Source organism: Podarcis erhardii, assembly GCF_964252035.2.
Source record: "Podarcis erhardii genome assembly, chromosome: 7".
Taxonomy (NCBI): Eukaryota; Metazoa; Chordata; class Lepidosauria; order Squamata; family Lacertidae; genus Podarcis; species Podarcis erhardii.
Genome location: NC_138511.1, coordinates 63,172,684 through 63,196,508, shown reverse-complemented (window position 1 = coordinate 63,196,508; position 23,825 = coordinate 63,172,684). Strand labels below are relative to the sequence as shown.

The 23,825-nt window shown below is 47.5% G+C and overlaps 2 protein-coding genes and 1 long non-coding RNA gene across 8 annotated transcripts in view; 1 reads left to right on the top strand and 2 right to left on the bottom strand.

Annotated features, from left to right (window-relative positions):
- The window catches only part of DLGAP3 (DLG associated protein 3), a 183,628-nt gene extending 183,453 nt beyond the window's left edge, over positions 1-175 (bottom strand). For all 3 annotated transcript variants that reach the window (XM_081871849.1, XM_081871851.1, XM_081871850.1), the window contains exon 1: positions 68-175. The gene's annotated coding sequence lies outside the window, so the exon portion shown is untranslated. The remainder of the gene's footprint in view (positions 1-67) is intronic.
- Positions 56-23,825, top strand: SMIM12 (small integral membrane protein 12). Of its 4 annotated transcripts, none has more exons than XM_081871855.1 (3): positions 56-269; positions 6,597-6,706; positions 22,817-23,825. In XM_081871855.1, exons 1-3 carry the CDS (start codon positions 76-78, stop codon positions 23,110-23,112), a joined length of 600 nt encoding a protein of 199 aa, XP_081727981.1. In that variant the 5' UTR covers positions 56-75; the 3' UTR covers positions 23,113-23,825. The 4 variants fall into 4 exon arrangements, with proteins under 4 accessions (XP_081727981.1, XP_081727983.1, XP_081727982.1 ...); XM_081871857.1 differs by lacking the exon at positions 56-269 and adding an exon at positions 4,888-4,967; XM_081871856.1 differs by lacking the exons at positions 56-269; positions 6,597-6,706 and adding an exon at positions 20,056-20,201.
- Positions 16,369-19,950, bottom strand: LOC309347347. The gene is made up of 3 exons (XR_014158920.1): positions 19,680-19,950; positions 18,825-18,888; positions 16,369-16,669 (listed from the first exon to the last, which is right to left on the bottom strand). It is a non-coding gene; the product is annotated as an uncharacterized lncRNA (long non-coding RNA).

Below are 23,825 nucleotides of genomic sequence, written 5' to 3'. Positions count from 1 at the left end.
ACCCTCTCGGAGCCACTGGCACGAGAAAGGATCAAAAAAGGACAAGGGGGGTGGAAAATCTCCTTACCTCGCCTGATGGGATCCAGGCTCCTGGTCAGGGTACCGCTGCTACATCCTCCTGTCTTTTTTGGTTTTTTTAAGGGGAACAGGGGGTGGAAAAAACCCTGCTCCGTGAATATCGTCTGTCCTTCTGAGAAGAAGCGGCCCTTCCACACACTCACACGAGCACCCCAGCCGGCAGGATCCAAGTTGGTCTTCGATGGACTGAGGTATGGGAAGGAAGGTGTTTTAGGGAAGAAAGCCGGGCGGGGAGGGGGGCGATTTGGAGAAGAGGAGAAGGCGTGGATGCTTCCTTCAAAGATGCTCTCTGTCTCTCTGCCTCTCCAGCCCTGCACTGCAGATCTATGGGTTAATAGTAAGAAGATGAGGCTTGAGGTTCCTTTACTTACTGAACCACAGAGAAAATGAGAGGGGGGGCGGCGGCGGCGGTTGAGTGGGAGTGGGAGGGGACAACACGAAGATGCGGAGGTGGATTTCCCAGGAACTGGGCAGAGCGGGGGAGGAGGGGGTTTCTCTTTTTGATTGGCAGGTAGACTCCACACGACTTCTCCTTGACGGAAGGCCACGATCCCGGCCTTTTATCGCTGGCAACTCACACGCACACGCGCGTGAACGTGAACACGAACGAACGAACACACACACACACACACACACACACACACACACACACACTGGCCCGGCCTGGCGTGTTAATAATGCCAGCCGTGCATCTCGACACGAGCTTCGTGGAACCTGCAGCCCCATCCCCGCCCTCTCTCCATCGCCTCAAACCCCCCCCCCTCCGCTTTCGGAGCTCTCCTGGGCTCTGTTTTATCTTCTCTGCAATGGGAATCCGGAGCCGTTATGGCTCACAAGAGTGTGAGCAAAAAATAAAATCTTTTTTCTTTTCTTTTTAAAAAAGATCCAATGTAAGAACATCCCTTCCAACAGCCCAGCCCAGGAGCAAGAGATGTTGCGGGGGGGGGGAGTGGGGGGGGGGAAGAAGAGATTTGCATTCAAGAAGCGAGGATGCGCTGCTTATTTTTAGGCACTCGGAACAAATTGCCTGCTGTTTTTCTGCTTTGTTACACAGCTACAGAAGCAGCAGGATGGGAGGATGGGGCGGGGTGGTGGTGGTGGAAGAGGCAGAGCCTTTTCGGGACGGGGTGGTGGAAGGAAGAGACGTGCTTGGAAAAAGAGGATGATCAAAGCTCACGAGGAGGAAGGGAAGGGGGAAAGCACCGCGGGTCTCGCCCAGGCAGGGCCTGGCCATTGGGGGTTGGCAAAGCGGGGAGGACTTTCCCTCGGGACTGTGGGGTGGGGTGGCGGTGGGGGCAGTTCAGAAGGAGGCCTTCTAACACGCAGCTCAGCCAAGTGAGAGTGGATTCTGGCGGGGTAAAGGCTCCAGCCACTTCCGCCAGGGGGAGCTCCTGAGCTCTGTAGCAGAGCACCTGCTTGGGCCTCAGAAGGGCCCTCAGCATCTTCTGGTAGGAGTGTGCAAGGCTTTCTGCCTTAAACCCTGGAAAGCTGCTGCCAGCCAGTGCAGACAATGCCAGTGGCATAAGGCAGTCTTCAATGTTCCTTAAAAGATGAGCTTCCAGCCATGGCTCGGTGTTAGAGCGCCTGCTATGCATGCAGAAGGGCCCAGGGTTCCATTTCGGGCAGCTGCAGGTAGGCCTGGGAAGGACCCATTCCTGAAACCCAGGGCAGCTGCTGCAAGCCAGTGTTGACCGTACTGAGCCAGATGAACCAATGACTCCGTGCAAGGCGGCTTCCAGGTTCCCAAGCCCGGATTAAAGGGTATGGAGGGGCCTGAGGCTGATAGGAGCAAAGGGCCTAAGTAGCATGTGCTGCACAGATTTCCAACAGCAATAAATAAAAATAACTCCAAAAGGCACCAGACAAAACAAATCTCGAATTCACAGATGCATTCAAATCAAAGAAACAACCAGCAAGCATAAATCATGCGCTGCAATCAAAACAAAACATTTCCTCCCCTTTGATCCCCTGGCTTTGGTTGTGGCAAAGGCACAAATGGTGTCATTCCTCCAAGGGGCCCCAGGAGCAGCAAGCACTTGTTTCCTACAAACCCCTGGAGTGAAGTTGCACCTGTGGAATTGTGGGGAGTTTTTAAATGGCAGGTCTTCAACCCGTTGGCTTGGAACAGGGCCCCAGGCGGAGGGATCACAACGTTGCCAGTTGCTGGTGCCGGGCTTTACTTCATTTTAGAACTGAAAGGTGAGTGAATATGCTCTGGGCACAGGACATATCTTAGTGTGAGCCCAAGTATCTGTTTTGGATGTGTGGACTCCACTCTAAAATTGTAGCTGCTATCAAGTCAAGTCAGCTCTCTCTGGGAAGAACTGGGTGGCAGGAACTGCCTTCTCCTCTGGGCCTGCCTTCTCCCTCAAGTACAGTATTCCAGGAGCCAGTGGTGGACTGGGGCAGAGGCAAAAGTGGGAGGAACAACAGGTGTGGCTCTCACTTTGTACAGTAAGCCGCACAAAAGACAAAGGTTTGCAGAGTTGACTCAAGACATTTTGCTGCCTGAAGCAGTGAGCCAGGCTCTCTCTCTGTCCCAGGTCAAGGTACTTAGCAGCCAAGGCCAGCCAGGTACTTTAGGCATCTGAGGCAGAACATCCAGCAAGCACCTCGTCTTCCTTCCTGGTGATGAAAAGTGCAATAATAGCAAACCTAATAACAAAACCACCTGCTGTCCTTTCAAGACACCCAAAGTCACCCTAAGGCTGATGCCTCACATTGCCTAATAGGAGGGCCAGCCCTGGAGGTTGGTTTGAACATCTTCACAAACACACCTCCCCAGCCTCCATCCAGGCAAGCAAGAGACATTGTTGTAGCTCAACTTTCCAGCTAGGCAAAAGCACTCAAGGAGGCTGGGGTGGGATGTAACCCAGAGAGAGTCCAGTGGGTCTCCTCTGACTGGCTGAGCCTGTTGTTCTTCACCTTTGCTTTAGCTGCAAGCACCTGGCAATAGCTGTGGCATTTATGCTGAACCCTACAGATGCGCCAGATTCATTTGGCTTTGGTTCAGGAGATTGCAGCACAAGAAGCAGGCCCCCTTATTCAGATTACTTCCCATGTTTTGCTTGTTTGCTTGTAAGCACCCTGCCCTATCCAGGTCAGAGGTGTGCTTACAGTGGAAGGAAGTCGACTCGTCTTGAGTCAACTCTGCAAACCTCTGTCTTTTGTGTGGCTTACTGTACAAAGTGAGAGCCACACCTATTGTTCCTGCCACTTTTGCCTCTGGCCCCGTCCATCCCTGGCTCCTGGAACACTGTCCCTGAGCTAAAGGATTTTGTTGAAGCTTCTATGTAGCAGCAACTGATTGAGTTGCTCTGAATGTCGCAGAGGAATGGGACCGGCTAAAGGGTCTCTGCCTGCCATTGGCTAAGCTGCTCTGGTGCCAAAGAAGGGCAAGGCAGGCAGGTAGGCAAGAAGCAAGGGCCAAGGAAAGGAAAGCCAAGTGGTTGGCAACTGAGTTCTAGCAGGCCAGCCAGGAGGCGGTGATGCAGCCCACTCCTAAAGAAACCTGACCAGGATCTGATGGTTCTTGGCAACTACTGCCCATTTGCTAATACTTGCTTTGGCGGGGGGGGGGGGGGAGTTGATAGTAACACAGGAAGCTGCCCTATATTGGAACAGACTATTGGCCCAGCTAGTTCAGTACACTGCCTGGTAGCATCTCTCCAGGGTTTCGGGAAGAGATTGTCTCTGGTTCTGCCTGGAAAGGCCAGGGATTGAACCTGGGATCATCTGCACACAAAGGCCATGCTCCTGTGCTTACAACCTTAAAGTTGGGAGCAATGCAGCTGCAAGCACTCTTGAATGATACCGGTTTTCTAGACCTTTATCTGGAGAAAAGGCGCAGGGTGTGTGTGGCTTTTGACCACGGAATCCTGCTGGATCAGCTCAAAGCACAAAGAGCTCTGCCACCCAAGCTCGGGAATGTTTTCTACAGAGGTCTCCATCACCCCATCTTTATATGCATACCTGTGCAAAATGAACACATGGCCACGTCCTCCTCTTTATTTCATTTATGAAACACTTCGTGTCAGGCATCCCCAAGTGTTTTACAATGTAACAATGTAGAAAATCAGTTGCAGATATAAAAACGAGAGGAATACAGATTTCAAAACGATTTAAAACAACAGGACATACATAAATCAAATTGATTCCAAGACAGGCAACAACTGGGATAAATATCTTAGGAGGCTTGTTGAAAGAGGAATGTCTTTGGCAGGCATCGAAAAGACCACAGAGAAGGCACCTGCTCTGTCTGATATGCAACGGGGAGGGTGTTCCAAAGGACAAGTGCCACCACACTAAAGGCCCCATTCTGACATAATGCAGAACAGACCTCCTGATAGGACGGTATCTGCAGGCCCTTCCCTCTCCTGCAGAATACAGTAATTGGTTGGGTATGCAGCGGGTGAGGCATTCTTTTAAGCATCCTGGACATTAAAGAGGCCTTTGGAGGAAGCTGTACCAATGAGGATGCTACCTTCCTCCTGGGCCTTATTGACTACACTTTCTGTTCTAACTGCTGATGTTTTTCGAGACTAGCTTTTCCCAACAAGGTTCTCTCCAGATGTTTTGCACTACAACTCCCATCAGCCTTAGCTAGCATGACCTGGGAAAGGCCACTGTACCATTTTCTTCTGTTGTTTCTTTTAGTTTGTTTTGACATTTCTACACTGTCATCTGTTTTCTTCCTTGTGGAAGAAAAGCAGACTAGAATTATTATTGTTATTATTATTATTTTAAACACTCATAAATAAAACAAATGGTGGTTGCCTAGCAACATCATCTCAGCATGGAAGTGGCTGAGCAAGGCAACCCGTGGTTGCCAGGCGATAGGACCCTGCAGCAACACATAGCTGAGAATGGGTAGCATGCGGTGGGTTGAGGTGAGCAGAAGGACAGAGGGAGGACCCAGAACCTCCTTCCTGAAAACTGACCACCTCTTAATGACACTCGTATGGGTCCACCAGAGGGTGGCTGAACTGCCACACCCATAATCTCTGAGCATTGGTCCTGGTGGCTGGGGCTGATGGGAGTTGGAGACCAACTAAATAAGGATATTGTAAAATTGGAAAGGGGCAACTGAAATGTTCAAGGGGATGGAAAAGTCCCTTATGAGGAAAGGTTGCAGCATTTGGGACTTTTATAGTTTAGAGAAAAGGCGTTAGTTTCAGAGAGAGGAGGCAACATGATAGAAGTTCATAAAATTATGTAAGAGGTGGAGAAAGTGGATAGACGAAATATTTTCTCCCTCTCCACTAGCAATGCAGCTGAATGTCGGAAGATTCAGGGCAGACAAAAGAAAGTCCTTCTTCACACAAACTGTGGGACTTGCTCCCACAGGAGGCTGTGATAGTCACCAACTTGGATGGTTCTAAAAGAGGGTTAGACAGATTCATGAAGGAGAAGGCTATGTATGGCTACTAGCCAGGATGGCTCTTCTCTACCTCCATTGGTAGAGGCTGTATGTGTCTGAATGCTAGTTACTGAGAATCACAAGTGGGGCCTGTGCTGCTGTGCTCAGTTCCTGTTTTGGGGCTTCCTATTAAGGGCATCTCATTCACCATGAGAACAGGAGGCTGGGCTAGATGGGCCATAGGTTCTTCTGATGTTCTCGGGAACTGGGCAAATCTCTTCATATGTTCTTAAATTCTTAACAATGTCTGAATCTAGAACTGGGCAGATCCAGAAACGGCTTTCTGCCCTCACTCCTGTTCACCCATCCATTCTGAGCACGGCCTCCCAAGACATTTTGGCACATGAGGCAGACCCCAAAATGGTGTCAGGGGAGAAGGAGTGAGGGAAGATCTACATTAGGAACAAACTGAGGGAAGAAAGATTGGTATTGGGATCTGTTTCCCTGGTGGATCCTGCCACTTGAGGCAGTCACCTCACCTTGCCCTCATGGGAGGGCTGGCCCTGCTTCTGAGGTACAGGCCTCAGAATTAGGGGGCCTGAGGCATCCTTGGCTTTCACTGCTCTTAAAGCTGCCATATTCCCAGGCCTGGTATCAACAGCAGGCAACTTTGGGCAACTGCCTGGGTCCTCATGCTGCACCAGGGCCATTCTGCACTGATACCTGCTCTGGGCAACCAGCCATGAACAGTGGTGGGCGGCCATTTAAATCTCCCATGATGCCAGAGGGAGAAAGTCATTACATCAAGCACTCCTGGGCATTGCGGGAAAGTTATATGGCAACCTGCCACTGTAGCTCGCTGGTATATGAGGAGCCTACCAGAGAGAATTATGCTGGACACCCCTTCCAACCCAGAGCTGACCTTGTGTATTTCAACCAGGCCAGATGACTGTATTTTTACACCCTGGCAAAAGCCCATGGAGAAGTACACCTGTGGAACACTTGCCTTCCCCAGATCTCTTTAAAGATTGGAAGACGTAACTCAGTTGAAAACAGCAGCCTTAGCTGTTCTGATCTAGAAGGAGACACCTAATGGTTTTATTCATTCAGGTACGTTGAAAACTTATGTTTGCTTGACCCTGTTGCATCACATCTGTAGGGCGAAGTCTGGATGGTTTCAGAGAGCCCATCACTTGATCACATTGCCATGCAGAGATAGCCAACATTTAGGTGCACCTAACACCCCTATCCTGACCAAGCACATGATGGGTAAGTAAATCTCCACAGATTTTTCCTTTGTCCATGTAAGGAGCAAGGCAAAACCAGAGCCACTCCCTTATTAAGGGAAGCTTGCATTCAGAAGTGCATTGCAGTTAATTTACCACTGCAGTAGGTTACATGACATTATTTGGAATTGTTAATGTTATACGGTTATTGGTTATACTAGCAAGATGGAACTTCCATGTGCAGCAGCTTAAATTTATTTTATGATATACCGGTAAACTGTATGAAATAAACAGCTAGAGAGCTGCTGCCAGACAGTATATACAATAGCTAGATGCACCAATGGCCTGATTCTACAGCAGGCAGCTTCCTATGTCAAGTCAATTCCTGTTTAAATTTATTCACAATCAATTAATAAATTAATTAATTCTCACCTTTCCTGTCTTCCCACTTGCTTAGCACAGGGCCTGTGGCTCATTCCACCAGCAACTCTGTGGGGAATTTTGAGGAATGTTAGGCTGAGAGCAACTGCCCCAGGGGCACTTGGGGAGAGTTTGGTAGCTGAGTGTGGATTTGAACCTGCTGCCTGTGTCCTATGGTAAATGCAATACGTACGAGAGGGGTTGGTTCTTTCAACTGATGGACTCCTCCAGATGACTTGTTCATTGAGCATTCATCCTGATATGCTTGCACGAAGCATGCGGGAAGGTTTAACTCGTGGAGGCTGGCCCATTAGGGCAATTGGGGCACTGCCCCACCAACCTCAGCCTGCCCTCAGCCAATCCACACCAACCTGCCTTGTTAATTACAACAACCAGTCAAGAGAGTTCTGCTGCAGGCCAGCTTCCTCCTGCTTGGTCTCCAGGTTGCTACGTACAACTCATGAGGGCAGAGGATGGATAGAATTAGATGACTGTCCCTCACATTAGCTCTGCCTACTATTGGTCTCTCTGGCTTCTGTCCTTCCAGTCCCAGTGGTCATATCTGGTCTTTACTGAGTTATTATCATTTGGGTTTGTGCACATGGAGGTTATTCATTTTCCTATCTGTCAATTGTTGTCCCACACTTTCGGATGCATTTCTCCATTACTTTCCTAACTGAGAAAAGTCCACCTGCTTCTTTTTTTAAAAAAATGGATTTGTTATGCCAGAGCCATTTAATCTACTTTAATTGTGCAAACCCAAATGGTATGTGATTGAATCCTCCCACCCCAAAATAGTGACAGTCTGGAGGTTAGCAAGGGGTTAGCAAGGTGGGGTTAGCAAGAAGGGGTTAGCAAGGTGGCTATGAGGAATGCCCTCCCCCATTTTTTAAAAAACCAATCCAGAGAAATGTCACTAGTCCAAACTTTTTATTTTCCTTGAACCTCCCTGTTGTTTAGCAGGGGGCTAAGTGAAACTTGGGAGCGTTTTATGGATGTACAGACTAAACCCCACCTTTAACGATGTTACTGAAATCCTTTTGGCCTTTCGAATGTTTCATCCAAGCAAGAATATCTGTATCTGCTTTAGAATTTCGCTTTAGGCAAAATTTGGCTGTTGGCTCTAATGAGCAGGACACGACATTCAAGGAATCTCACCTCCCTTTGTATTTCAAAGTGATGGCTTCATATTAGATGCGCCAGGTTAGTCAATGGAAATTAACCCGCTCTCTGTTCTGTTCCGCTGAAAGATTTGAATGGGCCTGTTGGGCCAGAGTGCCTTCTAGTGGTGGCAATAACACTCTGCTTTCCTTCTCAATGAATGGAGTTGGTTCTTTTATGTAGCTATTGTCATTCATAAGTGTTTGGAACTTCAGTGGTCACCTATATAAATACCAAAATCTGTTTTCAGGGCTGTGTTTCACCTTTGAGACAGATGAAATCATAAGAACAACAAGAGTACCTCCGATTATGTGCAGAGTGCATTTCCTCATTGGCACCTCCATTATACATCTTTAGGCACCAGGTGAAAATGTTCCTCTTCAACCAGCCCTTGGGCTGATTAACAGTCTATGCCCTTTAAAACGTATTTATTGGAGGGGGGGTTGTTGGTTTGCTTTGTTTTTATTCTTGTTTCTATTATGTTCTCTGTGGTTTATTTTGTATTTTGATGCTGTGAACTGCCCCAAGATCTTCAGATGAACAGCGGTATACAAATTTAATTAATTAATAATTGGTCTTGTTGACTGACCTGATGGGAGCTGCAGTCCAATGACAGCCAGAGTACAACAGTATTCCCACCCTTGATTTAGCCCAGTGCTGTCTACTCTGACTGGCAGTGAATATCCAGGGTCTCGAGCAGAATGTCACTTGCTATTGGATCCTTTTAATTGGAGATGACAGGAGCTGAGCCAGAGACCTTCTGCATGCATAGCAAGTGCCGTGCCATTGAGCTGTGTTGTTGTTGTTTAGTCGTTTAGTCGTGTCCGACTCTTCGTGACCCCATGGACCAGAGCACGCCAGGCACTCCTGTCTTCCGCTGCCTCCTGCAGTTTGGTCAAACTCATGCTGGTAGCTTCGAGAACACTGTCCAACCATCTTGTCCTCTGTCGTCCCCTTCTCCTTGTGCCCTCCATCTTTCCCAACATCAGGGTCTTTTCCAGGGAGTCTCCTCTTCTCATGAGGTGGCCAAAGTATTGGAGCCTCAGCTTCACGATCTGTCCTTCCTGTGAGCTCTCAGGGCTGATTTCCTTGAGCTGTGTACACAACGCTATTATAGCACCTTGTATTGAATGTCCAGTATAACTGGCTACCTGCTTTCCAGGTCTCTCTCTTCTCCCTCCTCATTTCTTACCAAGTCTTGGGACTGAACTGCAACTGAGCTGTGATCCTAGTGCATCACACTCACTTTCCCATTATTTGCACCAAGGGACACAGGCCTTTCCATTCTTCCTTTGAGTGTCTTTGTGTCTTTGTGTGTGTGAGAGAGAAAGAGCTGGGTGGGGGAAAGTCAAGAAACTCCATTTTCATGCCCACCAAACATGCTTGCCAAGTCACACACAGGTTCAGCTGCTTTCAAGAGATTTGCAGAGCATAGTCCATCAAAGCAAACGTACAAAGAATGCTGCCTTAAACTAGATATAACCAATTCCCAAACTATGGGAAGGTATAAAACGGAAATGGCAAATATCTCCCTGGGCATGCTGCTTATAATCTAAACCAATTTTTATTTATCTGCTTGTGAGTTCCGTTTGGCAGCCCCCCCCCCATGATACGTGAGCAGACTCAACAGAAATGTGAATATATACATAAGAACGAACTGCAGAATATTTTTCATGGACTGCAAAGATCACTGGAGACATTATCTGCTTGCTGTTTGATTCTGCAAGGTTGCTTGATTCACTGTTCTGCATGCCAGGTACCGGCAAGTCACCACCCACTTGCAGTGAGCCCCAGTTCTGTGCAAGGCAGATGTCATAAAAGGCAGGTGGTGCAACTGGACATATGGGAAACTGGCACATATAGCCGTGAAGCCATGAAGCCATTTATGCATATAGCCATTTACGATGAGAGAGTGAATGGGGCCCCTTCACCAGCCACCACCATGCAAATATTGCAGAAGCCTTCCAGAAGCCCAATTTGCTTCCTCAAACTGGCTTTTGAATTCCTGCAGAATAAAGTAACTAACTGAAAGAGAGTTCATCAGGTGTGGACTTTGGCAATTAAATATGGCACCTTGTGCAAGGCCAAAATTTGGCGCTCACAAATGGATAGTCTCAATTATGGATCTTCTCTTTTCAATTTTGACCCCCCTCAGCTCAGCGCCCTCTGCGGGTGCCCACATTGCCCAAAAGCTGGCACTGGAGAGAGAGACAGATACCCCAATAGAGCAGGGCAAAGGGCCCCCTGCCCTTAAACTTCTAGCTGTCACTCCTAGGGAGCAGAAGAAGTAAAATTCTTTCCAGGCATGTGCAAGACTTGCTGTTCAATTATTCCCTGTTTATTCCTTTCGACAGTGCCTGCCTCCCTTTTCAATATGCCATATAATTTGCTAATAATAATAATTACAGTGATCGCTGGCCCAGAGTGCAAAGAGGTAATCAACTCCTTAAGCCCTGACTGTGCACTACTAAAGAAAAGGAATGCAAAAAAAGAAAAGAAAAAAAGAGCTACTCAGCCCATCATTATTCAGCCTAGCCAATCTAGGGTTCTTTGTTCACCTCTCTATGATGCAATCCCGATGAAGGTTTCTGATATACTGGAAGACCATGGTGGAATATCCTGAGGGAAGCCTAGCAAATCTGGGTCAGATCACTTTAGCAGCTCTATGCCAGCTTAGTGCCCTCCAGATGTTTTGGGCTGCAGCACCCATCAGCCAAACCTCCAGAGGACACCAGGATAGTGGAGGAACAGCCAACATGGTGCCCTCCAGATGTTGTGGACTGCAACGCCCCCAGTTCCTGACTGCTGACTATGCTGGCTGGGGCAGGTGAGAACTGTAGGTGAAAACATCTGGAGGGAACCCCCATATTGGCTACCCCTGTTCTATACCATTGCCATTACATGATGGAAGGAAGGTGGGATATCAATATGATCAACAAATCCTTGCCTCTCATTCCCCAAGGATTAAAAAATGGTGGCCCTGCCAATAAGGAGTCCCTACCCTGTATTGTATCTGATTGTTCTACCAACATTTCCCAGGATGCTTTGGGCCACTGTCAGATAACAAAACTCTGAGCTAGGTGTGTCGTGTCTGACACAGCATGGCAAATCCCTCCTACCTACAGAACCAGGTCAGCCTTTGCCAATCTAGTGCCCTCCATGTTTTGGAGCATGGCTCCCATTAGCCACAGCCGGCAAAGCTGTGAGCTCCCAAATTATGTTTGTTTTTTCTCCTGGACTCTGCACAGAATGCATCGTATTTGGCCTGTGGGGGAACAGAAATAGAATTTGCTTTAGTTATGTGGAACAAACACCACCTGTGACTAGAGATGGGGACATTTTCAGTTTCTGTTTATCTCTGTTTCTCATTTTTCCATCTTAAGTTCAGTTCTACATCAATTTGCCATTTTTTTTAAAAAAAAGTCTTCATGAAAGAATTAACCAGCATTTTAGCTCACATTTCTCTTATTAAGCACCCATCTGTATGCAATTTTGCCTAATATATTGTTATGATTCTCTTAATAATCTCTACTTTCACTGAATGGTAAAAATTCAAGCAAACTCATAAATTCAGGGCAACGGCTTGCTGTGGGTGGGTGCTGAAGAAACAAAAGGCTGGTAATGGCCTGGTTTGTTTGATAATGGTAAGCCATCTGCAAAACATCAGACCCTCTGCCCAGTAGCTTTTTGAGGTAGGTTAACCACTGGCATGATGTAAGCAACAGGAAAGAGAAAATGCCCTTTGCAGTGAGAAACAGAGAAACAGAGGCTGTCAGGGTTACGGGGGAGGAGGGGCCGGATGCTGGAAGCTGAAGGGGAGGAGTTGCTTTCTGCAGGGGCTGCTGGGAAGAAGGGGGAGTTGGGCAGAACTCCATGTGGGACTGAAGGGCAGCAGCCAGAGATACAGGGGGGTGGCATTTAGGATGCTTCTAGATCCACTGCTGCACTGCTGGGAAGAACAAGCTCCTCTTGGGATGCAACTGCCGTGAACTCTCTCTCCATAAAACTCAGGTGTAAATATAGGTAAATAAACCATATTTCATAAAGACACTAGGCTCGGTCATGTCTCATTCCAAAGGACACCAAGACCCCTGGAATCTCTCATCGCTCGACAGAGATTGGGCAGAGAGTGTAACAGTACATAATCTGCAATGCAATTTTGCCTGAAACAATGCATTTTTGTATGTTATTTTCAATAATATTTTACCCCAGTATTTTAATGTTTGGACACATTGTTGGTTGCAGAAATTTGTTACAAAATGCCGGTAAGCGCCAAGTTTCGAAAAGTGGCTCTGTTTCGGTTCTGTATTGTTTTGGAAAGTGTGAATCTAGCTAGGTTTGCCCTGAAATACAAATTTAATTGAAATTCTCCCCTCTAACTATTTTCATAAGAGTTTGCCGCCTGCAGATCTTCTCAGGTCAAGTGTCGTATGACAAACCAAGGAGCATGCTGACCCCGTGTGGTGTAGTGGTTAGCATGTTGGACTAGGACCTGGGAGACCAGGGTTCGAGCCCCTCCTCAGCCAGAAAGTTTGGACCAGAATTCCCATCAGCCCTAGGCAGTCCCTGGATAGGACTGATGGGAGCTATAGTCCAAAAACCATGGATAGCCCCATCTCCAGGAAGGCTGACATGAGTATGAAGGCACACATGCCTACCCAAAGCCAGCATCACTCTCTCTTGCAAACAAGACAACATAAAGCATTGCTGTGTACCATTCTGTGACTTGCCGTTAGCGATAAAATGAAGCCTGAAAGACAGGAACAGTTTCCTTCCATTTCAAGTGCCATGTTATTAAGAGTTGTACAAGGTTCATGCATTAAAAAAAGGAGGGGGAGGGAAGGTGGAATTGGGCTTAATCCCAGGAGAAAGGGGAACTTTCTGCACTGCATCCCATCTTGCCAGTGGATGGAGGGGCTCTCACCCTCCAGAAAAGGCAGGGACTGAGGGAGATCCTTGTCTCGAATCCTGGGGATCCACTGCTGGTCAACAATACTGAGCTAGATGGACTAATGCTATAAGGCAGCATCCAAGGGATCTTTCACTTGACCACTGTGGCTTCAGGTCTGACAAAACCAAATGCATCTTTATGTTACTCATTTCCACAAGATGGGATGATGGCTGCCTAGCGCCAACGTGTGCTGGTGTTTTTTTAAGTGGACCTATGAGCTTTTATGGTGGCTAAAAGACTTATACTTTGAGCTTGGAAAGATAAATGCCCACCATCCAGGGCTTTTTCCCCCAGCCGGAACTTGCCAGAGCTCAGTTCCGGAACTTCTCAGGTGGGCGCCATTGCCATGATAAGAGAACGAGGGAGACGTTCACGGCGAGTCGTGGCACCTCTTTTTCTAGGAAAATAGCACTGCCACGATCCATTATGCAATGGTTTGAGGACCTCACTGTCCTGGCTACGCTCAAAGGGCTTTCATATAGGTGTCAATCTCACATGGACATCTATTTGGACATCTGAAGTGCTGATTAAACTCGTATGTTTAATTTAAGATTCACATTGTGATGGCCACAGTACTTGCAATATGAACTGATGATGATTAGCATTATTTGATGATGATGAATACTTTTCTTATATTTTTCTTTCTCCTTCCAATTTCCTAATTTTTCTTTTCTCTTCCTCTCCATATTAATAAAACAAATAAGAAAATGGGATAGTGGAAACAATGGACTCCTTAGTATAAGATGCAGGGCTCACAGCTTCTGAGCATGTGCAAAATGCCTTCTTGGCTTCAGGTTTATGTGCTGCTAGGTCTCTCTCTGTCTCTCTCACCCCCAACACCCACCCACCCTTTCAGGCTCTCTCCAGTCTCTGTGCAAATGGAGCAGATACTGTAACTAAGGAGGAGTCAGTTGTTACTAAGTGGGGGACCGACCGGAGATATACAGAGAGATAACTAGATCATCCGTTGCTTCCATCCAAGCCCTCCTTTATCACAACTACATAAATTAGAATGAAAATTTAATTTGGGGCTTTGAAAAATTCATGCACAGTCAAAGCAGCGATGCCAATCTGCTCCAAGTTTGAATGTTTCCTTCATATTATGAAAGAGTGAATGGATCACATGTTGGGTGTTGATCCCTTGGGAGAGGATTTAAATATTAACCCCTTAGATCATTCGATCCCTGAGATTGTCAGCAGCAGCTCGTAATCCCATTCATGAAGCCTGTTCAGTTTGTGATCTGGCAAGTCAATTGCAGCCCACATCTTGTGCCCATTCAGATACTTTACCAACGCCAACAACACCAATACCCTGCTGTTGCTGTTCATGGGGCTGGAGCAATGCCCCGGAACTTCATTTCCAGGCCTGAGTTTAGCAAACTTCACCAGCACCTCAAATTTTGGTGATTGTCTGGTCTTCTACTTGTGGTACTGCTCCTCTGGGGTTGCTTTGTTTCAGCCTGTGCTTCTCCTAATACTGTTGGACTCCAGCTCCCATTATCCATAGCCAGTATGCCATGGGATGATGGGATTTGTAGTCCACAAACATCTGGAGGATTACAGGCTCTCCATTCTTGCTTTATTTGCTTTTAGTGGTGTCATTTTGACAACTCTAACATAATTTGCTGTTGGAGTGGGGAAAGAAGGATGTATATCTATGGACTAATTGCTAAAAGAATATGACATTTGTTTTATAGGAACACAGGAAGCTGCTGTATACAGAGTTAGATCATTGGTGCATCTACCCAAGTTCAAGGTTTGGGTACTAACATATGCAGGCCCTATGCAGCTCAGAACTAGGTTACTTGAGAGACTGCAACGTAGAGGCGACCATGGTCTTTGGGACTTTAAGCATGGTTTGCTTAAAGTCCCCAAAATATTAGAAGCCCACTCCACAGTTTTCAGTGTGGCTGCCCCATTCTGTGCAACAGCAACCCTGCTGAGATACACCATAGGCACTCACTCTCTGGAAACAACCAAAGACATGTTTGTTTCAACAAGTTTTTCCAGCTGGATGAAAAGGTTTCTGACTTAGGTGTGATTCCCCCCCCCCAAAACTATCTATAGCTGTTTTTAATGGCATGTTTGCAAATTGCCTTCAGACATATGTAAAAGGTGATTCATTAAGTAACAACAACAGCAACTCAGTACTTGATGGCAATGCATCTCCAGGTTTTCCAACAGGGAATGGAGATGCTGGGGTTCAAACCTGGGGATCTTTCTGCATGCTGAGTGTGTGCCCTACAATTGGGCTCAGCTCTTCCTATCTAGATCAGGACTGTCTAGGCTAAGTGGCATGCAGAGCAGATGCTCTGGTCTACAGTGAGCTATAGCCCTTCCTAAACCTTGGAGCCAATATTAGGCTGGAGTGCTGCTGATATCTTTGCAGAACCCGCTGTCAATTTACATTCCTTTATGTTCTCATCTATTTCCAACTTACCCAGCAAAGAAAGGCACTCAAGACTCGTGTTTTCCTAGCAGGCTTTTAGTTGCTGATTGTCATTATGATTTTTGATAGGCTCCTGGTGCTGCTGTCTTCTTATTCCATTGCTGCTGCTATTTATTTCTGTACAGTTGATGCTCGTGAGCCGTACGCTTCTGCGCAAAGCACGATTTAGTGCTTCTGCGCATGCGCGACTGCCAAAACCCGGAAGTAACCCGTTCCGGCACTTCTGGGTTTCGGCGGGTCCGTAACCCAAAAAAACACAACCTGAAGCGTTTGTAACCAGAGGTGTGACTGTATTTTATTCATTTCTGTTGCATTACATGGAGTTTGTTAGCCACTTTGAATGTTTCCTATAGACAAGCGGCTTGCTGAAGCCACTGAAATAAACAGGCTCCTTGTAAACTGTCCCTTCTCTAACAGCAAACTAGAGTGGCTGAGTGTGCCGAACAGTTAGTAAGCAAAACAAGGCCACCCAAATTAAGTGGGTGGTAGCTTAGTCATGCTGGCCACATGACCCGGAAGCTGTACGCTGGCTCCCTCAGCCAATAAAGCGAGATGAGCGCCGCAACCCCAGAGTCAGTCATGACTGGACCTAATGACCAGGGGTTCCTCTACCTTTTTAAATACAAAGACTGGAAATTTAAACAAAAACATGAGACTTCCCCAAACAGCTTGACAAGTATTTCTGAACCTGCAAGGTGTCAAACTGTATTAGTAGAGAGTATTAGTAGAGAAAATAAAATAAAATGAATGGGGTGGTTCGCTGCCTCTGATGTAGACCATGACGAGCCAAGTGGACCAATGGCCATAGAGAACGGGTCTTAACCAAGAGGCAGAGCCTCTGCCTTGTATGCAGAAGATCCTAGGTTCAGTCCCTGGCGTCTTTAGGTAGGGCTGGGAGAGACTCCCTGCCTGAAACCCTGGAGAGCCACTGCCAGTCAGTGTGGACACTTCAGAGCTAGAATGCAAGATCTGACGTAGTATTAGACAGCCTCCTCTGTTCTTGTGATTTCATAGTTGGACTGCAGCTGCAGAAAGACAGTTAAAGGGAAGATATGAGCTTTGACTTTGGAAGTTTCCTTGATAGTTTCTTCCTTTCTTTTTCTTTCCAAGATTCAATTAATTGGAGCCCCCAGAGCAGAGATTTCTCCCTCCCCACACCTCCTTTCCTAGAAGGGTCACATGGAGTACAGCTGCCCAGGGGAGGAAGGGGTGGGGGTGCCCACAAGTGCCCCCCTCCCTTGCAGGGGAAGCTGCTGCGGAGGAGCTGACAAGGCTGTCAGGGAGGCAAGCCCCCTTGGGATCTCCCCCACTCCCAATTTCCCTGCCTCTGTGCCCCTAATTGGCTAATTAGTGCTTGCTTTGTTTTGAGCTGGTGCTTTCGGATGAGAGGCTGGGGACTCTCAGGGAAAGAGACAGATTGTCACACTGCCCTCCCACACGTTTGATCCGTCGCCTGGCCCTGCTGTGCAGAGCGCAGCAGCCGAGGAGTGTGGGGCAAATGACAGCAGGGCCCAAGCCTCTTCTGCACACGCAGTAGAATAGTGTGGGGCAGTGGAGAGGTGGGACTGTAGAGTCCTGAGGGGATGGAACAAACTGCGCCACTTCAGGGTTCCTGACAGGGCCTCAAGTTCCTGCACACTCCCCCATGCTACTCAAAGCTCCCCGCAAGTAGAAAATTAGTGTGCCAGGGACATAGCTGGGTTGGATCCTATTTCCCTGAGGTGCTAGCTTTTTTTACTTGCACTTTGGGGTTTTTTTGAGGGGGGTGGGGGTGGGGAAGAGGCATTTCAAAATAGAAACCCCCACTTACTGTGTGGAGCAGTATATATAGTTCACCCCATCAACTCAATAATTCCTCCAGCTCATTCCGCCCCATGTGTAGACAGAGCTTCAGACAGCTATCCAGGGCACTGACTGAGGTGATAATTCTTCCTCAGGAAGAACTCTGAGGTGACAGGTTGTCTGAATGCTTTGACACGGTGTGGCACTAAAACCCTTTGCGCCTCCTGAACAGGGGCAGCTGATAAAATACGGCTCAGGAGTCTAGTCAGGCAAAACCACACACTAACCAAATTCACCCACAAAGAGCATCTGGAAAGACCATTTTAAGAGCACAATATAACACAAAGAGGTGTGGGGCCCTACCAGTGCCACCCACAGAACCTCCTTTTTTGTTTTAACATTGAGCTTGCTGGAAACCACAAGAGGGGAGAATGTGCTTGAGCTCAAGTCTTGTTTGTGTGTTTCCCACAGGGGCATCTGGTGGGTCACTGTGAGAACAGGATGCTGGACTACATGTGCCATTGGCTTTGTTCCTGCAGGAAGTTCTTATGTCCCTTTTATTGTGCATTAACAATGATTTGTTCTCGTGATGCTATCAGAGGGGTCACACATGATTGCGCTTTCAGTATTATTTGCACCTGCGAATGTTTGGGGGCAGTCGCACTGCTTCAGTGCATATCCCATTAACTTCCGGCTGGAATTTTGCAACTTTTCATACCACAAAAGTTCTGGTTTATTTTTGTCCCGCTTTTGTTGTATTACAGCCCCTCTGGTGTTAGCATAGAGGAAGTGTTGCAGAACAAACAAAAGCTATTTGATACCTGTCTGCTCAGAAGAAAACCCCATTAAAAGCCAGTGTCGTGGTTAGAGTTCAAAAGCAGGGCAGTGGAAACCCAGATTCCCATTCAATCATTAACCTCACTGGACGGCAGGGCCACCAGCAGTGAGGGCAAGCGCACTGTGGCAGAGACGCAAGAGCAGGGCTGGGTGGAGCGGATCTGCTACCCAAGGCAAATGGCTTCACCTCGCCTTGTGGGATGCCCCTGCTGGATAATACATATACAGTACACTGTGGACTTGATGCAACACAGCTTGCCCAGCAAAATGCACTCCCCCCTGGGGATTCGTCTGACCCTCCCAAGCAAATTGAGGGTGGCTGGGGTGGGAGGAGCATGAAGGAAAATCCCATTGCACTGGCTTCTGCTAGTGCAATGATTTACTTGAATACAGCCCCAATACATTTAATGCACACGGCTTCCCCCAAGGAATCCTGCAAACTTAAGTTTACCCCTCAGAGAGCTACTGTCCCTGGCACCCTTAACAAACTACAGTTCCCAGGATCCTTAAAAGAAGCCATGTGTTTTAAATGTATGGTGCGTACACAGCAGCTGAACCTACCTCACAGGGTAGTTGTGAAGACAGAATGTTGAGGGAGGAGAACCTTTGTTTCACTGGATGAAAGCTGTAAATATAAGAATGACAGGCTTTGGAATAGAGACGTAGAGGATTGCAGCCTTCGGCAGCCTTAGCCCATTAACCATAGTTTTCATCAATCAAACCTGTCTAAGGTTGTGTTTGACTGAAAGAATAAGAGGGTGTCTGCCATCCACTAATTTACAAACAAAAGAAAAAGAAATAACATTTTTTAAAACACAAAAATAAAACATCTGCTGTCCTAGCAAAGGGGGCGCTTTTAGATCAAAATATTTAACCATCAACCAGTCTCACAGATACATTCATTCTACTTTGCAACGTTCCTTAAAATAAACAGGGAAATCAAACTGCACATTGGTTAGTGAAAAGCCTTCCATGACCTGTAGTCCGATTTTTTGTACAACTCCCATCAGGCTCTGTAAATACAGCCAATAGGCATTATAGTAACGGTAGTCCGAAAGGTCTGGCGATCAGTACGATAAGGAAGGCTCCACAACCCGATGCACGTTTTACCGGGGAGTCAGCGGGGCTTACTCCTGAATAGACACGTATCGGATTGCACTCTGATGTTGCGATCCTATGCACGCTTCTTCCCAAGGCTAAGTCCCACAGGATTCCCAGGGGCTTAAAGCTGAGTAAATAATTGCAGCCTCACTACCAAAATAAAGAAAGAAGTTTATTTGCAAATTTATACAGATGTAATTGGTGAAAACCCTGTGATCAATAGACTTCACTCACAACCTTATCCATTTCACTACTTTCTCTCCCCCCCCCTTTTTTATAGTAAATAAGACATATACATTACTCAGTTAAACAAACCTGCAGGCGGTTTATATAAAATCTAAAATAGTCATAATAAAATGCCGATAAAACCAACACTTTCGAAACGAAACTCAGTGGGATTTTATCTTTCAGCAGGCATGTATCCGATTGCATTAAAACGTCCCGTTAGAAATATTGGATATCATCTGAATTATGGAAACAATTCATTAAGGTGGTGGTACGTTTGCACTGCGAGGCTGTGCGATAGGGAAATGACTTCATAGCGGCGCCGCGGAGAAGAGGGTCCGAGGCTCAGCCAGCTCCGCCCGGCGGAGCCCCGGTTCCAGCGGCCGTTTCGGGCTCAGCTCCGCTTCCTCTCCGGCCGGCCTGGCCTCCTCCTCCTCAAGGGCCGCCAATGAGCGCCGGCGGGAGGAGAAGCGCGGCGGCCAATGGAGCTGCGGCAGGAAGCGAGCGCCAGGGCCGGGGAAGGAGGCGGCGGCCAGGCAGGGCGCACGGCGGTGGCGCGCCGGATCAAGTCCAAGCAGGGCGGGAGGACGGCCTGGCTCGGGGCTGGCGGAGGTGAGTCGGGGGTCGGGGAGCGGCGTCGGGAGCAGGAGGGGAAAGCAGCCGGCGCCCTCTGTGCGCGCTCGCGTTGGTGCCAGATGGACACCCAGGCTTCGGGTCCCCGGCCAGGTGGCTCCGGGGTGCGCAGGGTGGGGGACCTGAGTGTGCTGAAGCCCAAGGAGGTTTTGTCTGCCGACGCTGGTAACCCCAGATCGCAGAGGCCGCTCCCATGGCATCGCTGTGGCCCAATAACGATGGGAAATAGTTGGGCCTTAGGAGTTTGGCGAGACTCGGGTCGGTGGGGTCGGTGGGTGTCTCGGAGGTGAGGTGTGTGCAGGGCCGGATTTAGGTTTGATGAGGCCCTAAGCTACTGAAGGTAATGGGGCCCTTTATATGTCCAGCTGTCCTTTGTCAACAACAGATTGCCGCTGTTTTTTGTGTTGAATATGCTATGTGGTAATTTAGGGACCTAATAGGTATCTAAAGCCATTTGCACATAACAAAATATATTATCAAAGTAATTTAGGGAGCAGGCTATCAGGCGGGGCCCATTACTTACATCATAGGAGCCTACACAACACAAAACACTGTTGCTGTATGTAGGTTTTATTTTATTTGCTTTTTATCTTATATTTTGGAAATGTACATCCAGGTTTTTTCCCCTTTAATTTTTTTGGGCCCCCCCAAGAGAGTGGGGTCCTAAGCTATAGCTTGTTTAGTTTATATGTAAATCTGGTACTGGGTATGTGTGTAGGGGAGGTGGATTCAGATGGCACTGAAACACTTTGGAAGTGAGCAAGAAGCTCCTCTGCTGACCTTGCCAAGTCCTTTCTCCTCCCCTGCAGGGACAACGTGCAGGGTTGGGGTTCCCCTCCTCCCTGCTTCCCACCCAGAAGTCCTGGTGTGGATGAGGTTGGACTGCGAACCCCTCACTCCAGAAGTCTGGCCACCTTAATCTGGCAACCCTGAGAGATCATTAGATGGAAGAATTATTTTAACTGTAGCTGCTTTCTTATAGAATATTAAAACTGTTCTAGAATGCCCTTTGCTTTTTGTATTGGGTGCCTCCTTGGGGAAGAAGGACACGATATGAATTCAGTAAATAAAGAACCCCACAAGTGCATTTGAAGTGCTATGATGCCACTTCTTAAATAAGAAAGTTATGGCTTCACCCAAAGAATTCTGGGAATTGTAAGGAGTTGTTAGGAGATCTCACCCCCCCATTTCCCCCACATAGCTGCAATTCCTAAAGTTCCCTTTGAAGAGGGGTTGACTGTTAAACCGCTCTGGAAATTGTAGGTCTTTGAGGGGAATAGGGGGTCTTCTGGCAACTCTTAGCACTCTTCAAACTACAGCTCCCATGATTCATTGCAGGGAGCCATGACTGTTTAAAGTGTATCATAGTGCTTTAAATGTATACTGTGAATGTGGCCCCAGAGTTATTCGGAAGGAAAGGCCTTCTACTGAAACAGTGAGCCTTGACTCAAGTTAAGGGGAAGAATCCTGATAAGCCTTAGTAGGACAGAGTTTGCTACCCTAATGTAAACTTGTGGAAATCAATTCAACTCTGTCCCACAAAACTGTAGAGTGCTTAAATTTTTGGTGGTAAATATTTTACTCCTAAACAGTAAATTTTTTTGGTTAAGTAGGCATGTTGTTGCCACTTTCTAGGGGAATCCTAAACTGGCAGAGTTGAGAACCAGTGTAAGCTACCAAAAGATCTAATCAACTGTGTGTGTGTGTGTGTGTGTGTGTGTGTGTGTGTTTGATTGATAGTTGAGGATTAACATATCTGAATGTGTGAACAGCCTTCTTGAGAAGAGGTGGGGTTGGCCAGGGGCTAGCCAGATGCTTCAGACCAGCCCAGAAGGAGGGCAGGAAGATGCATTGAACAGCTTCTGTATGTTTGTGAATTACGAGTTATGCTGGAGATGGTAATTCTGCTCTAGATAAATAAATTCATTTTTATTTCCAGCTCTCTGCAAACTGCGAGGCCAGGGTGGGTGACAGCACTTCAAACAGCAATCCAGTAAAAACAACAAGAGAGTCTTGTGGCATCTTAAAGGCTTAATTGTATTATCAGTCTCAATTATCTGAGTGCCAGATACCCATACAGGCAAATGGCACCATCCACATGCAAGAGGGAGGGACTAGGCTGTCTTTGGGGGACCCAAAAGTTTTCAGAAGAACAAAAAAAAGAGTGGAAAAACCATGGGGAACGCCCCCCCCCAAGTATCCTAGTGACGGCTGAACACGCTCAGTGGGCATGGAATGCTGGCTGACCATTGAGGGTGGAAAACTGTAAAGGAGTGGGGATAGAATATCCTGGAAGAAGGTGTAGCTCTCCACAGTGCAACCTTTTGTTGCAGGTTCATTTGTAGAGTTATTTTTTTAAAAGAGCAATCAGGCTGTCCTTGTTTGTACTACTCCTCCAGAATCCAGCTCTGACCATAAAAATACCCATTGATCTATGAAAATGGCTGCTCAGCCCCTGCTATTAAAAGCCAGCACCAGGAGCACCACCAAAAAGTATTTGTAGAGATTGCTTAAGCTGTCATTCCTTTTACGTGTCAGAAGACAGGATCTGGATAAGAACACTTAACTCACATGCTCTCCTTTCACGTCCGCAGGACCCGCAGGAGCCATGTGGCCGGTTCTGTGGGCAACAGTGCGGGCCTATGCCCCTTACGTCACCTTCCCTGTGGCCTTTGTGGTTGGGGCGGTGGGCTACCACCTTGAGTGGTTCATCCGTGGCCAGCCACCCCCTCAGCCACCTGAGGATGAGAAGAGCATCTCGGAGAGGCGTGAAGACCGCAAGCTTCAGGAGAGTGCAGGAAAGGACCTCACCCAGGTGGTCAGCCTCAAGGACAAGCTGGAATTTGCTCCCAAAGCTGTGCTCAACCGGAACCGTCCTGAGAAGAACTAGCAGAGCTGTCCTGTTTGACAGGTGGGGCTTTTGATTGGTTCCATGCAGTCTTGATTGTTAGTTTCCTGGTTTTGTCATTTTTTGAGCCCACCGAACCCAGCCAATGACTTCTCCGCCAATCTCGCCAGCTGCATCCTACTTTTGCTTCCATTGGAGGATTGCTAAAGCCACTGAGACCCACTGGAGGTGGAGGGCAGACTTTGTGACTCTGCACTTCTTGCAGTTGGCAGCAGAATGACCAATTCTCCTTGGAGGTTATCGGCCAAGAGATGGAACTACCCCTGCAGTCTTTGGCGAAGGTTCAGCCAGGACAAGGCAGGATCCCCTTTCTCTTGCCATATGCTGGCAAAGGCAGGATTTCACTTTAAAAGAGCACCTCTGAAATATGGTACCACCATCCCCTCAAGTAGGGGAGATCCCTTGCTTTGGTGGCCTTGGAGACCACTACCACCTTGCCCCAATTCTTGGTTTAGGATGAGTGACCTTAAAGATTGTTCAAGACTTCTGGGTGCTAGAGGAGCAGTAACTGCCACATGTCATGGCAACTGAGCTTCTCCACACTGCTGCTACTTGAGCAAAGATACATTTCTTTTTCTGAGCAATTTCCATGTGCAGGATTTGGGGAGGTGTGTTTTTGTGTGCGTGTCTGCTGACTTCTTGGACATGGGCCTGCTATTGAAACTGAAAAATAATAAAAAATAGTTTGAAAAATA